Raw genomic sequence first — 13881 nt, forward strand, 5'->3', positions numbered from 1 at the left:
AAGTAAGTTTAAAGTCTTCTTTTTAACCTGTCTAAATGAATCTGATGCAAAGCCCTAAAGAGCTACAGTTTTTATATGTTCCATTAATGTGTAACAAATACAAACATTCTCCTTTTCTTACAGCATAAGCAGCACTATTATGGATGTAGATAGCACAATTTCCAGTGGGCGTTCAACTCCAGTAATGATGAATGGGCAAGGAGTTCCTGCCTCCTCTGCAAAAAGCATCGCTTACAACTGTTGTTGGGACCACTGCCATGCTTGCTTCAGCTCCAGCCCGGATTTGGCAGATCATATTCGCTCCATACATGTGGATGGTCAACGAGGAGGGGTTGGTGTTAATTTTTTTTCCTCCCTCTTTCTTACTGTTGTTTTATTCTGTGGTGACAGTAGTAAATTTTATGTTTTATGTTATAAAGTATCAGTTGTTTAGCTACTGGCAACTGATATTGGGCCCTCAGTGGTGTGGTACTAGGCATTCAGCTGCAGTGTTTTCCGTAACACACTTGATTTAGTATTCTGTGGTTTTGATTGAATGGCTACCTTTAAGAATATAGTATGTTCCTAATGAAATATTCAAACTTATTGGATATTTAATAGATTTGCTAATTTCTCAGCATCCTGAGGATGCTGGTTTTAAGTGCTTATACTTGGAATTCATTTTCTTACAACTTTTAGTGTATGTGTTTCTGCATATTAACTCAGGCAAAGTTATATCATGATTATTTTTACAAATAGAGTTTTATTAGAAATTATATATTAACAGAATATGTTATAGGGCAGATGTAAAACTGGTCATCTTGGGAGTACAAAGTCTTACCAAAACAGTTCTGTTTGTAGTACTGACAGCAGGTCTTTGGATGTTATATCTTCAATATAACTGCATCTAGTATTATTTTTTAAATTGAGGTACATGTATGAGCACACATCTTTTGGTCTAATACCTGGTCAAGTGGTGCAGTTTAGGTTGGTTTCACAATTTTAATGTTTTAACACCTCTCCAAATAGTGTAATTTCAATTCTGTACTTAACTACCTGCTTCCCAGCCTCCCAAATTACCTTTAACGCCTGGAATATTTCAAGTAAACTACCTTTATATCAACTAACAGCTAATACCAACTGGACAGCTAATACCAACTCTTAACCTGGAATAATCTTTATTTTCAACTTTTGTCTTGCTTCTTCTTTAAAATGTGAATATGTCAAATGTTAGGTCATTAAGTATTATCTTAAGGATACAAGAGCCTTAAATAAGATGCAAATTTGCATCACATTATGTAGTTTCCTATGTAATTGTGTCACCGTGACAGGTATGACTCACTGGTTGCATTTAGCTATTGTTATTTGGTATGACTGAACTTCCAGCTTGATATTTAGTGACTCTTTTTCAAGTCCAAGCTTTAGGCAGAATCATCCAGCTAGTGAGCTAGCTTTTTAGTCACTCGTGAGATAGATTTCAGTAGTTCTATTCACAGTTTTATGAAAGTGTTATGTGAATCCTGTATAAGACAATTAAATGGATGAGGCGTATCAGTATCCTGGGGGCTGTCAACGTAACTGCATGACCTTTGTCCCACCCATAACCCCTTTTAATCTCTTAAAAAGAAATCGGAAGATTTTTCCAGATTTTTTTAACTATTTTTCTGCTCATTCACATTGTGTGGCATGATTTGTGGGTATTTTCACATTGAAAATGTTAGACTGTATTTTGTCTTTCTGAATGAGACAGTTGTTGGAAGCACCAAACAAGCGCCTGAGCGTTGCCCTCAGTTCACACTTTTATTCCCCGTGGTGGAGTTGCTTTCTTTTTCAAATAGTTCTTGCATTAGATGCTGTGGAAAGGGACTGATGCTGGCTGTTCGGTTTCAAGGATTTGTCTGCCACCTGCTGGCGAGGCGTTTAAGTGTTGTTAGAGATCATGTTTTGGTAGGATTTCAGATATTACTCAACTCGGTGACTATAAATTTGAATATCTGCTTCTTGAGAACTTAAAAGCAATGTGATAAGCTTGCTTGTATGGTTATAATGTATTTTTTTCAACCTAATAATGATAATGGCTCCAAACCAGCCCAGGAAGCCCGAACCAGAACAATGAAGAGCCCAGGAGACTGTAATGAAATAATTTTACTTTTCTGAAATACTTTGTCAGAAATATTTTGGGTTCAGATTTTAGACAGGTGGTCACAAGAAGCCTTGCTAGGGTTTCTGGGGGGTTGTTGTAAAACCAAGTGCATGTTTTTTTGAGGGGATTGCTTTTCAACTATCTGTTGTTCTCCTTTGAGTGCTCTGCAGTTTGCCATTGATGGTGGAAATTTTGAGATAGTTATGTAGCTGTTGCACTGACAGGAATCTCACACTTCAGTTCTGTGGCTGCAGGGGATCTTAAAACTGATGAGCAGCGGACACTAAAACATCAGTTGGGCATTATCGGTCAGGAGACCTTGATCAGTCATACAGGCATGCATGGTTTTCAAGCTTTGCTTTAGTAAGTTGAGGTGTCTGTATGTTATATAGAAAGCACATCGCACGCTCGTCTGGCTGTTCTTTTGTTTTGAAAGTACAGTCTTTTGATGATTCATTTTTTTTTCTTTCTGAAAGAGAACAAGAAGCTCAAATTCAGTTAATTCCCTGCAGTTCTGAAAGGTATTCTGAAAATATATTGGACAATGCTATTCCTGGGGACTGTATTCTGCTGCTAAAAATTAGGGCTGTATCCCTTCCTCCTCCCTTCTGCCCTCCGACTTGTTGAGGAAATTCTAATGAAAGCCAAGTTCATTGAGCTCTTTTATTCTCTAGGTTATAGATAGACACAATGAGAGGAGAGAGAAAAGCAGCATGAGTAAGTTCTACTCTTTAATGCACTATTGTGCATGTGACTAATCTGTATACCAGAATAGCCAAACACCTGTAGGTTTTGAATCCTATGAAAAATTTTCCCTTTCTTCATCAGGAAGGGAGTGGAAGGCCTTAACTAGGGGTATCAAGTATTCCATAGTATAAAACTGATATTTAAATAATTGGATTTTAAGACTTTGCCATTCTCAAAGAATGAAATCATTACTTGCTTATGAGCATAAACCATCTTTCTATCTTTGCTATCCGTAAAACGTAAATTTTATCGCTTACAAATTTTCTATCTCAATATCTCTGATACTGATATGCAGTACAAACACAAACTGTGGCTGGATGTTGTGGCTTTTTGATTGTGTTTATCTGAAGCATCTTTTGGCTTTTGACATTTGTTTCACTGACCTGTTTTTTTTTTTTTTTGAATACTTGTGGTTGCAATTATTTTTGCCTTGGTGAGATGAGAAGTGTGATGCAAAATAAATGGTGGTTTCAAAATTCTTTGAACTAATTTGTATTGTGGAAACAGCCTTCTTTGCTAATCTACTTTGAAATTTTTTCTGTTTTCTTTGACTTAAGTAAACTTACCACGTTTTTACTTCTTTAGGTGTTTGTTTGCTTGTGGAAAGGTTGCAAAGTATATAATACACCTTCAACAAGTCAAAGTTGGTTGCAGAGGCATATGCTGACACACAGTGGAGACAAACCTTTCAAGGTAAGGTTCATAGCAAGGTACATCATCCTTTATTTTAAGAGCGATCCTATTCGTTTTTTCTGATAGAATGTATTAATTGAAAAATGCCATCACAGGAGGATTTCTTAACATATCAAGCTAGCTGAGCTTTGGTCTTTGCTTTGATGGTGCCCAAAGATCGTGTTCTGTTATGAAAACAGTTGAAGATACCATTATTTCTTCTCTGTCCCTGTTGCTTTTAATCTATAAATGGTAGGGGAATCTAAAACTAAATAATGGTTAAGTTTACTTTTGTGTACGTTTTCCTGTTGAGTTGTTTACACACTGTAACAGTGAGATATTTTGCTTCATGCTTTACACTTTGGATGATGCCTAGTGGTACACATTCTGTGCTTGAATAAGAGCTGTTCTTGTTAACAAAATTCAGTTGAAACAGTCAGTGACTATTTATGGTTAACCTCTCTGAGAATAATAAGGAAGTCAGGAATGCAGGACCGTTGAGCTGACTGTATTTCCTACGTAGTATTTTCTAACTTTCTCTTTCTTTCTCCCCCTAATCTGTACCTGCAATTCTAGGTATAGTAGTGTTTATCATTCCCATATCCACCAATCCGTTATTAATGAGTTGCTTCATCCTCTTATGGATACAGTTGGGGCAGTTCATAGCTGTCAGTCCTGGATCACTTTATGGTAAGTTCCACCCACACTACTTCAGACTGAAGTTCTCCTTCCATCTAGGATTTAAAAAATGAATTAGGGCTTTTTATTAAATGTAGGTAGCATTTTATATCTTTCTCCCCCTCCTTGCCCCAGCCTCACCAAGTTTTAGTCACTACTTCTCTACTACCCTCTCCTCTCTTTCTTCACATGTAATGTCATCTGCTTATTTATTTTAGGGCAGTTTTATTACTAAAAAGTTCTTTTCTATTACAGTGACCTCTTCCAGAAGTTACTACTTCTGCACAGATTTTTAACAGTAGTTGTGACAGATAACAGAACTATACTCAAAGCTTAGAGAGTAAAAATAGTTCAATGCAAGTGAAAGCTTTTTTTTTTTCCCCCTAGTTTTGTAAAGACTAGACTTTTTCCAAACTGCTTAATTTAGTGTGAAAACTTCTGACAGAGTGAATGACGGTGGGGGAACTTGCAAACTTGCTCTGGAGTTTATTCCTTTGTTCAAAGGAATTAAGTTAACATACTCTTGAAAGCATAGTGTAAGGATTATAGATCCCTGAGATCTTGCAGATGTGATTGTTCTAGTAACCTAATTGTAACTGCTGATCCCTGAATCAAACTTGAAAATGAGTCATTAGAGGAAACTTGTACCTTATTTCTTCTCATTTTAGAACTAAGTAGTTTATGTGCCTTAAAGTGTAATAGCAGGTTTCTGTCTTAAAAGTCTTCTGGTAGGTTAGTTTGTAGACCTGCTTGGTGTAGATCAAAGAAACTCGATTTAGAGGCATGGGGTTTAAAAGAGGTAGGCATACCTCAGGAAATAATAGTATTTCTTGAGTCTTGTGAGTTATCTAGTAAAGTCGGTAAAAGCTGATATCCCATTTTTTTGGATAAGCTGGTTACAGCTAGAGCTGTAAGACTTCAAACAGTTAATTCTGATAAACATCTTGTGTTAACTAGCTGGTGAAATTGTACATACTTTTCTGTAATTTCTAGTCATACTAGGGGAAAGAATAAAACGCAGGCGACTATTGCACTAGTTTGTCATGGCTCAAAGTCTGTTACTTCATTTTTTTTTCCTACTGTTGTCTTCAGTGTTTCTGTTTGCATTTTATCTTTGTATTTCTCAATCTGTTCATGGGGGCTTTGAATAGAGGATAATTCTGGTCCCATAACTTCTTTTGTTCCCCTTTCATTTATGCTAAATATAGGCTTCAGAGCCCCCATGATTTAGCCAAGTATGTGATTGTGATAACTTGTTAGTTACCTAGACCCCTTTATTCACTTGATCCTTTTCTTTTTCAAGCTTTTGAAATCTGTTGTCTGATACAAAAGCATTTAAGAGTGCTGAATATTAGTCTTGATCAGTTCAAGAACAGTTACTGCTTCATTTTATGGCAGTTTTTCAAAAACTAAGCATTTTTTGCATTTAGCTGTTCTTATAAATCCTAATGGCTCAGATTTTTTTGCAAAACCAAAATTTTTCTATTTGGTTGTATTAAATACCTCTTGTCCTTGATTACTACAATGTCTCCCAGCTCCCCCCCCCTCCCCCCCCAGTATTGCTTCATAAGAATACATTAATTCTAGTATAAAAAAAGCAGTCATTGTCACTTCATAGTACTCACTGAAAATGCCAAGTCATTCAGTGTTTTGTTAAAAATAAATAAATGTCAGGATTTGTGAAGAATCGACTTAGAAGGCAGTGGAAATGATAGAGCTTTATGCTGTTGTCTAGAGAACTGTTCAGAATTCTTTTAAGAAAGGCAAAGAACGTTAGCTAGGAAGGTGATGAAGCTCTTGTAAAGGGAAGACTGTTGTAAAGGCAGGAGGAAAACCAAAATTGTTTGATGATGAGTGGAGATTAATAAATATATGGCAGGCTGCTACATGCTTATACCTCTAATGAAAATAAGAGGAAAAAAGTGTTTTCTTAAGTTGAAAAGCAGCTGGGGACTGTCTCAGGCATAAAGCTGTCTTTTGCAGAACTATTCTGTTGAAGAATATGTCCCTGTCCTGTCTGCCTTTTGTTTGCAAATGAATTCGTTTTATGTAGTTGCCCATTTTGGGTTTAATTCTCAATTTTTGTGATGCATGTAATGCTGTCCTTTGATTTAAAGGCTGTATCCTACTGTAAATTAGCTTCTCTGCTTTTATTTTAAAAGGTCTTTGTGGGTTTACCTGCCTTTTCCATGCATGCATATAAACTACATGACTGCATGGTTCATTTGTCACCGAGATGAACCCACTTCTAAATTGCAAAGACAATTGTTTCATATTGTTGTAAATTTCTCCTGTGGTTTCTGTTTGTGTGGTTTAGCATGTCCCCCTCGATACTACAATACCTGTGACATAGAAAAGGTAAATTTGCTTATGAATACCTATTTTTGAGTTATTAGCTCTATTTTTATATGGGACAATTTCCTAATAGTGTGTGATCAGATAATTAGAAGACATTTTACATCTGATTCATCTGCTAAACTAAGGCAAAAATGATAAGTTCGATCTTCGGGGCAGAACTTTGGACCTTGGTTCCCCTTCAGTCATCAGATTTCTTTGCCTTTTTTTTTTAATTTCCTCCCTTTTCCTAAACGTTTTAGTGCTGTTGGCCTTAAGTTTCATGTGTAACACATAGATGGATTTTATTTTATTTTTATTTGAGGCCATCATCACTAATTTTTGTTATTTAGAAAATAGTCTTACCTAGGGCACCCATAAATCCCTCCAAAGTAAGTGTGTCAATTAAATGAGACACAGTTACCATTGATGCTAGTTTTCAGTCTCTAATCAAGTATTTCTGCAAAGCAGTATGCTTTTCTAGTCATTCTTTGGATGCGCTGTTTGCTAAATTTGTTTCTCATGTCAAGAGGATCAAAGACTGGTCTTGCAAAATATTTCTGATCTGAGAACTTACTGGCCTTCTTTGGGCCCACTGTTAGGTATTTTTGGAGATACACTACTCTTCTTAATACCTGAAGTTCATTGCTTTTGTGCTGCTGGAAGTTCTCTTTGTTTATAACAGTCTGGTTCTAGCCATTTTTCCAGCCTTTTTTGTTGTTACAGGCATTCATTTAATATAGGTGTTTTCAGAGCATGTAATTGTTTCTCTGAAGATATTCAGTATGTTCATGTTTGTATATCATTTTCTATCCAGAGCTGAGAGAGAGAAAGCTAGATATTACTTTTTTTATAGTTTTACTGTATAATTTTTGCAGCTTTTTAGAAATGGGTGAAATACTCGAAGTATCATCATCACGTAGTAGTTGTCCTATCTGAAGTTCAACAACTTAAAAACTTTCAGGCTTTCAGAACATACAGACAGATGGAACTAGAGGAATAATTTTCTGAGATAGAAAACTGATGCTGGTGACTGTCTTTGGCAAGCTGAGAAAGAATTATCTTAACTTGGCTGTTAGAAACAGTTGAATAGTTATTGTGCTGTGACAATCTGCATTTTTTTAGCACTGTTTCTGGTACTCAGAATTTTTTGAAGTGCTACTTGCTGCTGCAGAAGGCATTAAAAGTTAGTTACTTGTAGACATACCAAAAGAACTCTTAGCATGTAGTATAGATGACCAAATGCAAGGTGTTAGGCCCAATGAAAGGACAAATGGTAGAGTGAGCTTAAATATGTGGGAGATATTATAAAAATAATTGCTTATAGCAATCCTCTGCAGAGGAAGACTATGAAAATAAAACTGTGCATATGCAACCAACTGCTTTCACATGTGGATATGCTCTTAATGTTTAAGATCAGCCATGCAAGGTTTGCTCACATGGGGTAAATGCTTTCAGTAGCAACAACAAGTAACGATACACAAATTTATTGTAGGTTTGCATCCTTTGCTTAAGAGGGGGGAAAAATGTAGTAGTAAAAATGGAATTTTGTGCTCATTCTACCACCTGTAACTTCCAGAATTCATTAGGGAGTAATTGATATGATATGACTCATAATAGAGGAACGTTTGTTGAAATCTAGACAACAAAGCCAAGCAAATGCAGTCCTCATTTGGAATTCATGTCAGTTATTCTTTTGGCAGGACATCTTCTGTCCATTAGAGCATTGCAGATTCAGATAGAAAATGTAAAGTCATTCTGCCTGAACGCTTAGATGATGAGACAGTAAGGTTTATCCAGATGTCTAAAATATTATTGTTAGATCTATTGGAAAAAAATTGCACATTATATATTCTAAAAAGGGTACTTGATTACTTTGTATTTAATAGAAAAAATCTGTATTACTAGATATTTTTATATCCTGTTTGTTAAAGTCACTGGTCACTATTGCCCATTAATAATGGTGGGTATGGGTACACTGGAGAAATTAAATTTCTTACTTGTTGACTTATTTTCTCTTGAAGTAACATATCCACCAATCCGGACCCAACCTATCATATTGCAAACTGAATGCAAAATTTTGATATACAGGGTTTTGGGGAAAAACTAAGAGATTGGTTTAAAGTTGTGCATAATAGTTGAGTCTGATTTACTAGAAGCCCTCTAGATCTATATGATTATCTGGTGGGAAGCTGATTTGGTGTGACTTACCGTCCAGAGATCCTGAAGTGACAGCCTGAACTGCTCCTTTATCTTTGGAGAGAAGAGACTTTACCCGTTAGTAACGGATTGCTGGATATATTATTTTAGAGAAAAAAAGAAAAAAGCAGGTAAGATTTTTCTCCTCTTCTACTATTTTCTGTCCACTACAAAGACATTGTGTCATCTTTGATATATTATATCTATATATCAGCTGTTGATTATTCGATGACATAACAGGTAGTGTCAAACTACACAAAATGTGGATGTGATGGTCTTTGCAAATATTTGATACCGAGCTCCAGACTGTAAGTAAGTTTTCTGGAAAAAGATAATTTCTGGTTGCAGGTTACATATATTGAGGACTTAACGTTTGGGGCTTTTAAAAGTAAAACTTAAGAGAATTGGTAGCTTCTGTAGAGAATTTGTATTGGATATCCATGATTTTTTTTTTCTACACTAGACAAAAGTCAACTTAAGACATTGTGTGTCAAGCTGTAGTTAGTCATAAAACCATATTTCCTATCTGACAAGGAATTCCATAAGAGGTCTTAAGAACTTGTGATTTAGAAATGTGGCTGACACAATGTTTATGTATTATTTTCAGAAGGTATTGCCTTTTTATACTGTACCTAAGTAATTTGGCATATGGTAATGTATGCACTGTACCAAGACTTCAGGTTATTTTTTACTTTTAGCAGGCATTGGCAAGACTGAAATTTTAATCCCTCAGTAAGGTTGAACTTCAGAGTAGTTTTGTGTTCATTTTCCTTTTGTTGGTGTTTGTAGAATCAGAGCTAGAAGCTTGTCAGTAGCACCTTAATGAAAGTTAAACCGAAGCTTAGATTTAGTTGCTTAGTTTAGTTTCATGAAACTGCTTTTATGAGCAACACAGCTGCTTCAAGGACTATGAAACTGGAGAATAAAAAATTGGTCAAACTAATGCATGCGTGTATTTTGTCTATATCTGTTGATTGTGGGATTGCTTTGAGGTTCCTGTACCCTAAATGAGAGCAAGATCTCTTGTTTTATTTGAATTTAGATGTGGTATGACGTCTTATTGTAGGCTGCTACGGTGTAAGTGTACAATATTGCTGTTGTTTGAATTTGGTAAATTGTAGGGCAAGGTAAAAAGTTACAGATAGTTAGGTTTTTGGTAGAGGTCGGCTCAAATTTAAGATGCTTATTAGTGGAGGAGTCAGAGAGGAACATACAGAGTTATATTAACATTACAAGTGTTTAGTTAGCTTAGTGCTTAAACTTTCCTTAAGCTTACTAAAAACATTTAAATAAAAATGTTCTCCTATTTTTGTCTTTCACTGTCTTGTAATGTACTTACATATTTTTTATTCCTATAGCAAGTATTAAGTCCTTGGAGGTTATGGAGGTTTTTCTTTAGGAATATAGCGTTCATGTTTTATGATGATCAATGAAAACCTTTTGCTGGGTCTGAGATAGAAATAAACTTTCAGTTCTTTTACAGCCCCAGTTGGAAAACAGCAAAGTTGGGTATCAGGGACAAAACACACTGAGTGGTATTCTGCTCCTGTTGTCCTGTGTTTCAACCAAATGGGCAGGCTTGGGACAGATTACTTTGAGCTTGCAAATGCTTCAGAGAAATTTTTACATTATGTATATAGTTGCAGCATTACTTGCTGCTGAACTCCTATCACAGCTGCCTCATCAGTTTGCTGTGGAGGGGAGTGCTAGAGAAGAGAGATACAAATGAGAGAGCTAAGAGAGGAAGGATTGGGGGAAGCAAAACAGATGTGGAAGAAGGAAAGCTTTTTAATGGTTTAGAGTGGTTTTTGCTACTGGATACTGAATTCATTTGTCCTACTACTGTTTAATCAGGAGAAGAAAAATCAGTTGTGGATACACAATTCACTGCAGCCCATGATGAAATGCATATCTTAATTATTTTTTTGTTACCCTTCTAAGTTGAGAGCACAAGAGAAAAAGTTCGTGCCTTCCACCCCAACAATAGAATTTAAATATTTATTTTATATAAAAATAATTGTAAACATAAACCAAATACTTAAAAAAAAAAAAAAAAAAAAAAAAGTACTTGTTTAGTTGCATGTATCTTGTGATTTCTGTGTTTCTGCTTAGTTGTTATTGGGTCTAGTCTTATTTTTCTGTTTGAGAAAGAGAGGCCATTTTCTTTGAGCGGGAACTTTCTTAAATACTTCTGAAGTAATTGCACCTTGCAAAATAAGTGTGTATATATAGCGTTAATATAACTTTCAAGATACTGAAGTCACTTCAAGTCAGAAGTGAAGGATATTGACCTTGTATAGCATTTATAAAAAGCGCTAAGCTTTGTTAAATTCGGTGTTGGTAGGGATGCTTTTTTATTTGAAAAGTTTACTTCTAATCTCTCACAAGAAAGAGGGAGATTAGAGAACACTGCTGTTATTTACCACTAGGGAAGACCATAGAGCTGTTGAGAAATACAGAATAACTATGTAGCGTTTTGAAAAGCAAGGGGATAATGCTGGTGTGTAGGAAAAAAAATCTTCAGATGTGTTTTTCTGTGAAGAGAGTTTTACTGCATTGTTCGAGATTAATTTTAGGCTATACAATATTGTAGAATATTATATAGCATTTAAAAAGGTGATTACACCACAGAAAAATTATGAGTTACAAAGTTCAGATGGAAATTTTAGATTATTTTCGTTTCTCTTTAGAATTTCATGGTCTTTAGGAGTTTATCTGTCTTTTAGTGTGTTGGAGGCTGAGCCAGAAAAGGCAAACTGAAAGATCTATCAAACCTCTGTGAATGAGTTTGATAGTGCAGAGTGCACTGATACAGTCGTTTTATTTTTTTTCCCTCATCAGTGTGTAGTTGGTGGGTGCAATGCCAGCTTTGCATCTCAGGGAGGACTTGCCCGTCACGTGCCCACACACTTCAGCCAGCAGAACTCTTCAAAAGTTGCCAGTCAGCCAAAGGCCAAAGAGGAATCTCCATCTAAAGCTGGAATGAATAAAAGAAGAAAGTTAAAGAACAAGAGACGACGATCATTACGTAAGTATTCCTAGATGTTTTTATATCCACAACAACACATTTTATTAGTGTAATGACAGTTTTATGAGCATAACACAGGCTTAATTTTGAAGAGATTTGACTTGCTGTATTCTTATTCTTTCTCTGCACAGTTGAGGCTTGTTAATTTTATATGAATCAATGTTCTGTGAAGTGTGACTTATCAATTTAAGGTGAATTGTTTCTTCGAGCCAGGATACTGTCAGTGGTAATAATCGCTTATTCACTATGTTTTCTAGTCCATTTAGATCCAGTTGTTTAATTCCTGAATTGTCCTAGTGTCAGACTAATAACTATTTCAAATCTATTCAGAGATTCTTACGTGCAGAAATTTTTAGAAAAGGCAATTGTTAACAAACTGTCTCATAATTGCTTTTGCTACAACTTTTCAGTACTGAATTGATTAGTTACTAACTTTTAAACTTATTTTTGACAGTTGCATTTTAGAGTACAGAGATGTAAAAATCCATTCATTTTTTTTCTACTACTAGTAGTTGAAGAAAAAGCTTCAATGATTTTTTTTTTTCCCGCTGTGATGTGAACATTACAACATTACAGGATTGAGAGAAGGACAAAATACTTTTTTCCCTTTTTTTAGATGAACCACTGTGCCTGTTGCGTTTCTGTGGACAGTACAAGATGTAACTATGTTCATAAGAAAGCAATTGTCTGTCTTGTCTCCAGCCTGGCAGTGTGATTTTAGTGATGGTGCTTTGGAGGACTCGTGTTACTTCACTGGGTCAGCAATTGCAGTCTTATTTTGCCAGAACTTTTCTGTGGTAGAACACTAAACTGTGTTGATCTTTCTGTTTCTGTGAAGAAGTACAGTTACCAACTATTCAAATGATACTGCAGCGCTGGATGCGTATACTAGTGGTCTTAAGTGATTACTATAAACTGGTTGTGATTTATTTTTAAACCTTACCTGTGTTACACGTAACTGGAAACTAATGGAACAGTGGTCATTCTTCTGCCTTGAGCTAAAAGAAGTCTGTCCTGGAAAGTTACAGTATCTCCTAGAATTCACCATAGTTTATTCCTGTGTCTTTTCCTTCTGTACTGTGTGGCAAAAATGCAGTTCAGTGCTGGAAGAGCCGTTGTTAACTTTAGTTATGATGGTGGTCTGTATTCATTTTTTGAGGGGAAGAGGGGAGGTGAGATGGGAGGGGACACTTGAGTATCTTTAAAGCATACATGAGCAAATTATATTTGTTCACATACATAAATCTCAAGATTTCCTCTAGTTTTGACACTGATTCACTGTTTAAAGAAGTTAGCTATATCTGTTCTCAGATTCTGTCTTGCAAAGACATTTCCCTTTAGCAATCTATGTAAATGAGAAGGTTCAAGAAGGGAAGGCTGATCAATAGAGTTAACCGGTCACTTTGCATCTATTAGTTCATCTTAGGTGTAAAGGAAGAGACTTATTTAAAGTAACGTAGGTCCCTAGAAGGCTATCTTGATTCGTTGACTCTGTTATTCAAACAGAATACAGATTTCTAAGGCTGGTTGTTTCAAATTACTTAGCTTTCAGAGATTACCAAGTTGCATCTTAGCTTGTATAATTATTTTGATCTTTTTAGGTGACTGATTTAATGCATCCTAATTCAATTTCTTCCCCAATGTATGTAGAAGTATTATTACACATTTGCATTTTATTCGTAATTGATAAACATTATTGACTTAGCAGTTTCAAATCAGGGCTTCGTAGTTAAAACTTTGAATTATCTGCTAAGATGTCTCAATCATAATAGGAATATACTGCAGAGTTTGTTCTGCAGATATGCACAGAGTCATCTCCATAGAATGGTGGGGGAAGTAAATAGAAAGTTCTTGAATGAATTGATGGCAAAAAGAAATATAATTGGTCTTCAGCATTCCGATAATACTTACTCAGCGGTAGAACTTGAATGGTTTGCTGTCTTGATCAGGTGTTGCACAGGAAGAAAAATGACAGCTGCTTGAGCAATTTCTTATCTTGTTGCTTCTTGAGACAAATGTGGTGCTGGCTGTATAGTTTTGCCTTCAGGCAAAAACTCATCTCTAACCGAGTTGGGAACTGACTACTGTAATGTATTTCTCC

The 13881-nt window shown here is 35.7% G+C and overlaps 1 protein-coding gene across 2 annotated transcripts in view; it reads left to right on the plus strand.

Moving 5' to 3' along the window:
• AEBP2 (AE binding protein 2) overlaps positions 1 to 13881 on the plus strand; it is a 55824-nt gene that overhangs the window by 17939 nt on the left and 24004 nt on the right. For both annotated transcript variants that reach the window (XM_035550790.2, XM_035550791.2), the window contains exons 2-4: positions 124 to 331; positions 3455 to 3562; positions 11594 to 11780. In XM_035550790.2, coding sequence (XP_035406683.2) covers positions 124 to 331; positions 3455 to 3562; positions 11594 to 11780 — 503 coding nt within the window. The remainder of the gene's footprint in view (positions 1 to 123; positions 332 to 3454; positions 3563 to 11593; positions 11781 to 13881) is intronic.

The sequence above is a fragment of the Cygnus atratus genome, chromosome 1 (genome assembly GCF_013377495.2).
Source record: "Cygnus atratus isolate AKBS03 ecotype Queensland, Australia chromosome 1, CAtr_DNAZoo_HiC_assembly, whole genome shotgun sequence".
Lineage (NCBI taxonomy): Eukaryota > Metazoa > Chordata > Aves > Anseriformes > Anatidae > Cygnus > Cygnus atratus.